This window comes from Sapajus apella, unplaced genomic scaffold (assembly GCF_009761245.1).
Source record: "Sapajus apella isolate SASKATOON/1434 unplaced genomic scaffold, GSC_monkey_1.0 scaffold39, whole genome shotgun sequence".
In the NCBI taxonomy this organism is placed as follows: Eukaryota; Metazoa; Chordata; class Mammalia; order Primates; family Cebidae; genus Sapajus; species Sapajus apella.
The window spans coordinates 15,906,448-15,913,363 of record NW_022436979.1 but is presented as its reverse complement, the minus strand read 5'-3'; the positions used below and the strand labels follow the sequence as shown (position 1 = coordinate 15,913,363).

The following is a 6,916-nucleotide window of genomic DNA, read 5'->3' as shown; positions in this document are numbered from 1 at the left end:
TTTTGAGACAGAGTCTCACTCTGTTGCCAGGCACCAGGCTGGAGTGCAGTGGTGTGATCTCGGCTCACTGCAACCTCTGCCTCCCTGGTTCAAGCAATTCTCCTGCCTCAGCCTCCCGAGTAGCTGGGACTACAGGCACACGCCCCCATGCCCAGCTAATTTTTTGTATTTTTAGTAGAGATGGGGTTTCACCACATTGGCCAGGATGGTCTCGATCTCTTGACCTCGTGATCCGCCCACCTCGGCCTCCGAAAGTGCTGGCATTACAGGCTTGAGCCACTGCACCCAGCCAGGAGGATTTTTTTGAGCCCAGGAGCAGTGAGTTATGACTGCCCCACTGTGGTCCAGCTTGGGCGATAGACTGAGACCTTGTCACTAAATAAAATAATAATAATAATAATAATAATAGACTTTAAAAACTGACTCCAATAAACCAAAGGGTGATATGCTGAGTTGCCTGTTTTCCACTGTGGCAACTGCACAGAGATTAGAAGCCAGGCCAGAGCTGGGCAACCCTGGGTTCAAGTTCCAGCTACGTTTCAGGAGCCATGAGATGTCCATACTCTCCAAACCTCATACGTCTCAATCTGTGAAAAGAGTATGCCACCGGGACCCGTCTCACCAGGGGACCGCACACACCTGCCTAGCGTGCTGACCAGGGTGGCAGCATGTGTTAGCTGTAATTAGCAGTCCATTCATTTTATGTTTCTACAAAGTTCAGATTCACACACATCAAGTGCCCTGTGGCACCATCACACACTATGCATGCACTTCTCCGTTCACTTCTGCTCTCCAACAAGGCCTCCCTAGCGGCCTGGTATACTTTCTCTTTCCTCTGCCCCTTTGTATTCTGCAGTCCTTGGCTTGCAAGGAGTGAGGAACAACACTCTTTGGCCCCCTGAGAACTTCTGTTCCAGGGTTTCTACAAATGCTACTGCCAGGTTGTCAACAACAGTCTGCATTGGATTAAGGCTGCCTAGGAGGAGAACATTTCAGCGCGCTATTTTTAACCTGTGTATGCATCATCTGTGCTGCCTAAAAGAAATGCTTGCCTGGGGTGGAGATGACCCCAACGCATCCCGCCACATGTGCTACTGTTTCCTTCAAACTTTGTTCTGTGATGTGGGGTGTGGAGTTTTTTGTTTGTTTTGTTTTGTTTTCCAATAGGGCACTAAAGAGTTATTTTTGTTACAAAACGTGAGACCTCACATTCGGTCCAGATTGCATGCATTTCAACACTACTTACTATTTTTTAAATTTTTGAAAACTGTACACTGATAATCTATTTCAGCTGTGCAGACAATAGGAAAAAAGTGGGTTTAAAATTACAGTACATTGTACAATCAACTAAGACTACATACCTCAAATATGTTTTGTATCTCCCCTGAAAAACGGATTAAAAATGTTAAGCTATTTTGTCCCTTTCCATGAAATTTGATATCAGTAATTAGTAAGGCATGCTTTAGGGTATAAAAATCTCTCCTTAGCAAATCAAATGAGTTTTCTTTGATGTAAACTGGCTTGGGTGAGCGAACACTATTTCAATCTAGTTAGAATGGCTCTTTGCACAAGGCAGGGAAGAAAAGAACCATGGAAAATTCTTAAACTTTTGAACGATTTATTGCATTATTACTTTTTCTTAAATGTGTTCCTGCCCAATATCAAACTGTTAGTCACACTGTCTGTACAGTGATTGGAAAAGAATGGATACATTCTTTATTATTAAACTTTAATTTATTTTTCCTCATTTCTAGATTAAATTAGCTAAGGGATGCTAAGTTATATGTACATTATACTGCACATTAGAAATGTAAGAGGATTTTATTTTTATTAGTAATCTTGCCCACATCTCAAGACTATATTAGAAGAAACAAAATATAACTATCTATGTCCAGTCAAAAATAACCTAGTGTCTTAAGAGCGGAAATGGGTAGGTTTAGGATCGTGAAATAAAGTTACAGAAGTCATGGTTTCGTTGGGAGGATACTCAGGCAAAAAACAGCGTAAAAATGTTCAACAGATATATGCCAGCGACCAAACCCTAATGGATTATATTGTGGGAAACTAGGAAGTTTTAAGGCATAAACTTAATTTACTAGGTTGCCTAGGAGAAAGACAATGGAGCCTTTCCACAGCAGGCTCTTGTGTGAATCACACAGAGGCAAACAGCAGGACTGCCTGGATCCTGAGATGATCTGGGACAATGAGCCTCACTTTCTTAGGGGAAAGAGTGTTTCCTCACCAACAGCTCCTGTTCTCCTTTTACCGGTTCTAACCACAAACACAATGTTCATTGTGTTGAATGAATGAATGCACCTTCATCCAACTAAAAGGGAGCCCCAAAGACTGGAGTTTCAAGTTTATGCACAAACACTTGGGCCATGTGCAGAATCATAAACCTCACATATGGCAGGTGAGGCTTCGGAATTCTCCACGTGTCAGTGCCTGTGCCTAGGAGCCAATGTGTCCATTGGTGGCTTTCCACCTCTCATCTGGAGTACTGTGTGATCATCTAATATCTCAAAATCAGAATCAGCAGATGGAACAGCAAAGTCAGACAACAATCATGTCACCTTGGGGGGAAAATCATGACACCTGCAAGTTAGCAACATGTGAGCATTGCCTTAGTTTACTCGGACAGTTACCCACCTTGTCTAGCGAACTCGTCTGCTTCTCTGTGAACCAAATCCTTCACTCTGTTGCCGTAAAGCAGCCGCGAGGAGTCATGATCAAAAGCTTTCAATGTTTCGCTGGAACTGTAGGACTTCTGTGTGGGTACCCTACACTCCTCATTGTCTGCGGAGGAATTCGTATAGCGCCGTTCTTTCTCTCGTCTGCTCTTGGTCAGCGAGCAATAAGGCCTGCGTTCTTTCACATCCATACTTCATTCCTTCCGTGTGCACATCAGTCCTGCTGGTGACAACTGACGCTCAGGGTTCAAGTTTCATTGGCCTCTCTGCAAAGATACGAGGTTTGCATGATGTCAGCATGACTTTCACCTAAAAATTGGCTACTCTATCCTTCTCAATGTGGGATGACAGTAAACAATAGTTTTATTGTTTATCTAGGAAACTTGCTTTCAACAAGAAGTTAGTATTTGTGAAATCAGTGTTAAATATTTTGTATCACCAAGAGGTGAAGCAACTTTCTGCTAGTGAGTGCTATGAATGTTCATTGAAGCTACTATATCTGATTTTTCCCATTAATTAAAAAAAAAAAAGATTTTAAGCTCATGCTCAAATTTCACTACAGAAGCCAGCTAAAATTGGCTTCAATCGTTAGTAAAATTTTCCACAATGGAAAAGTTAGAATGGCTTTTTTTCTTTATAGCATTTCTCCATTCAAAATAAAACACACTATTTATTTTTCTTTTTCAGTGTATTTTAAAGAGCAGGAGCAAATTGGGAAATTCTTGCTACTGAAACTTTGCCAAATGCATTGAACTTTCATATATATATAACAAAGACTCTTCAGAGGGCACAATTTTCATGTTTTTAGTGCTCAAATATCTTGAATTGTGGAAAAAGCTGGTCCTCCTCCCATACCATTCTGCTTAAAAGGCATTTTCCTCTCTAGCAAATGAATTTAATCAGCTCTATCCTGATAGTTAAGGTAATTCAAGTGGCTAATTTGATGGGGGGAGTTTCCTGCAACTGCATGAATACGCGAGGCAAATGGTGTTTCTCTGTTTAAAAACTATTTCCTGAATTTGCTAAACTGACAGTGGAAAGGGTGGGTGGAAAAGGTCTACGGCAAAAGATGGAGGACTTCACAGGGAGAGTGGCCCAGGGCTAATCAGCATTTTAAATGGTCCTCCTTTGTCTTTATTCCTTCTCAAGTTCTCTCTCCGTTTAATCTGAAGGACACTGAAGGCTTTGTCTTCAGCTCTCAGTGTTTTCTTCCCACCCCACTAAATTCACTTTTTCCTAAATTCACTTTTTCTTTGAGTGATTCCATAGTCAACTTGAAATCGATGGTTCCTATCTGGCCCCAGGCCTTCTGTTTCGTTACCGTAGCATCCTTTGGACTGTGACTGCTGTTGAGACAGTATTTTCTTCCACTTTCAAAAAGAGTGAGTCCCTCTCTCAAAGAATCAGTGTCTCTGGTCTCCGTCTCTCTCTGTCTCTCTCTCTCCAGCACGCACTGTCAGTATACCCATCACACAGCTCATTATGTGCTTCCAACTTGGAGCCTTGTGGCTGACTCTCTCCCATGTCAATTCAGCTTACCCTGCCTTGATCCTTTCTGTTGTAACACAACTGTACCCCACACATTTAAACTTTTGCCTTCCATCAGCTACAAAAAAAATGGCAAGACTCCTCGGGCTGGAATGATCACAGAGGTCTAGGGCCCAGACATGGAAAGGTTTGGAGGGTTCCTCCCTGCTCTGTCTTCAACCAAACCATACCCTCTTCTCTCCATGTTGCCACTGAAGGGTTCCCTTGTGGGGTTCTCTGTTTCTCTGCTTCCAAATACCAACATTGCTACCAAATACCGAGCTGTTCAAAGTACATGCTAATATTTTAGTTTGGGTCTTGGAATACACCTCAAGTTATCTACCTTTGTCTTCTTTTCCACAAATCTGATTTTTATTTTAAAAAACCATTTTCCACTGACCACTCTGATTCATTACTCCATTATTATCTTTACAAATTCTTCCAACACTTCTTAAAATAAACTGAATTTCTCATATTGTTGCTTTTCTTTCTATTTAAGATAATAATTTCAAGGTATGGTGACAGATTAATTTTATACAATAAGATTAAAACAACACACCAATTCACTCTTTTTATTCCATAAAAGAGAAGTTATTTTATTTTATTTTATTTTGAGATTGCTCTGTAGCCCAGGCTAGAGTGCAATTGTGCAATCTTGGCTCACTGCAACCTCCACCTCCCAGGTTCAAGCAATGCCCCCGCCTCAGCCTCCCAAGTAGCTGGGATTACGGTGCATGCCACCACGCCCAGCTAGTTTTTGTATTTTTAGTAGAGACTGGGTTTCACCATGTTGGTTAGGCTGGTCTCCAACTCCTGACCTCAGGTGATCCACCCACCTCAGCCTCCCAAAGTGCTGAGATTACAGGCTTGAGCCACTGTGCCTGACCCTGATAAGTTATTTTAGATAAATATTTACTGAATGACTACTAGGTTTTAGGCTATCTTCTAGGTGCTGAGGACAAAGAATGGATACATGTTCTTGTCATTATGGGGGATACATTTAGTCGGGGAAACAGGTACATTCTTTCTAACAAAGTAAATAAATATGTCTAAGTTTAAGGAAAATTTTGTTTCCAAATAGTCTTGATCTTTTTGGAGGGAGGGCCATATAGACCGAAAACTAAATGATCATCAAAATGCTTTTCATTGATCAGAAAAAAACAATTCAAGCATTTTTTAGTAAGATTTGGGATTTGAAGTCATTATAAAAGTTTCATTTCTAAATTGACATCTATTTTAAAATAAGTGTTGCTATATATACACATATGTGTGCACTTTTGTACTTTCAAACTGAAGCGACTGAAGAAAGGGGAATTGTTTTTTGTTCTGCTGCCATTTTGCTTCAATTAAGTTGGACCAGGTAATGACTGGCAAACTCTGCCAGCCAAATCGGATCCACCACCTGTTTTTGTAAATAAAGTTTCTCTGGAACACAGGCCTTGCATTTGTTAACGTATTGTCCTTGACCATTTTCATGCTACAAAGATGGAGTTGAGTGGCTGCAGCAGGAACTGCAGTGGTTTGAATTGTGTCTCGCCAAAAGACAAATCTTAACTGAAATCTTAACTCCCAGTATCTGCGACTTCGACCTTATTTGGAAATTGGGTCGCATTTTGATTTCTGCAGACGCAATCAGGTTACGACGGGGTCATCCTGGGTTGGGGGGGGGCCTTAAACGCAATGACTGTGTTTAGGAGAGACAGGAGAGGAAGATTTGCATACAGGCACATGCAGACACACAGGAAGGAGGGCTAGGCAAAGACAGAGGCAGAGACGGGAGCGATGGCGCTGCCAGCCAAGGAGCACCAATTGCTGCCAGCAACCAACAGAAGTCAGAAGAGAGGCGCGGAGCAGAGCCTTCTCTTGACTGCAGGGGGGTGGCTCTTGACTTCACACTTTTTACCTCCGAAACGGAATCACTTCCTGTTGTTTCAAGCCACCAGGTTGTGGTCATTTCTCACTGCAGCCACAGGAGACAAATATAGAGGCCTGATGGCCTGCAAAGTCTAAACCATTTGCTATCTGGGCCTTTGGAGAAAACAGTGTGTAAAGCTCTGGGTTAAACCATCCATTTTTCCATTCTCGTTATCTGTTTGGATTTTTTGTTTTAAGATTTAGTTTTACTCTGACACCCAGACTGAAATGCAGTGGTGCCATCTCGGCTCACTGCAACTTCTGCCTCCCTGGTTCAAGCAATCCTTCCACCTGAGCCTCCTAAATAGCTGGGATTACAGGCACATGCCACCACACCTAGCTAATTTTTGTATTTTTAGTAGAGATGGGGTTTCGCCATGTTGGCCGTGCAGGTCTCGAACTCCTGACCTCAGGTGATCTGCCTGTCTCGGCCTCCCAAAGTGTTGGGATTACAGGCGTGAGCCACAGTGCCCAGCCTCATTTGGATTTTTAAGGGCAAAAAGTATTCTCTCTACTGTGTCATTTTCATGATACCATTTTATAATCTTGCAAATTAGATAATCATGAAGTCCTTTAACATAGTAATCACAACTAAAGATGCAACTCTGTGGTAATAAATCCAAAGTTTATAAATCAACACCAACTAAATATTAATACCCTAGTAATGAAAAGATGATTTTAGGTATTCTTAAGCTTTCTAAAACATCTCTAGCATCAAATATCTGAGTTTTCTTTATTTGTGAAACAATATTCCAGTGCTACAATACATCAAGATGTAGTATTTG

General features: G+C 41.6%; 1 protein-coding gene across 9 annotated transcripts in view; it reads right to left on the bottom strand.

Annotated features, from left to right (window-relative positions):
- TENM3 (teneurin transmembrane protein 3) overlaps positions 1-3,150 on the bottom strand; it is a 471,979-nt gene extending 468,829 nt beyond the window's left edge. For 5 of the 9 annotated variants that reach the window (XM_032298888.1, XM_032298892.1, XM_032298893.1 and 2 more), the window contains exon 1: positions 2,650-3,149. In XM_032298888.1, coding sequence (XP_032154779.1) covers positions 2,650-2,881 — 232 coding nt within the window. In that variant the 5' untranslated portion in view covers positions 2,882-3,149. Of the gene's footprint in view, positions 1-2,649 lie in introns of all 9 variants that reach the window. The other 4 variants (XM_032298894.1, XM_032298895.1, XM_032298890.1 and 1 more) reach the window with 3 other exon arrangements.
- Positions 3,151-6,916: the final 3,766 nt, after the last annotated feature.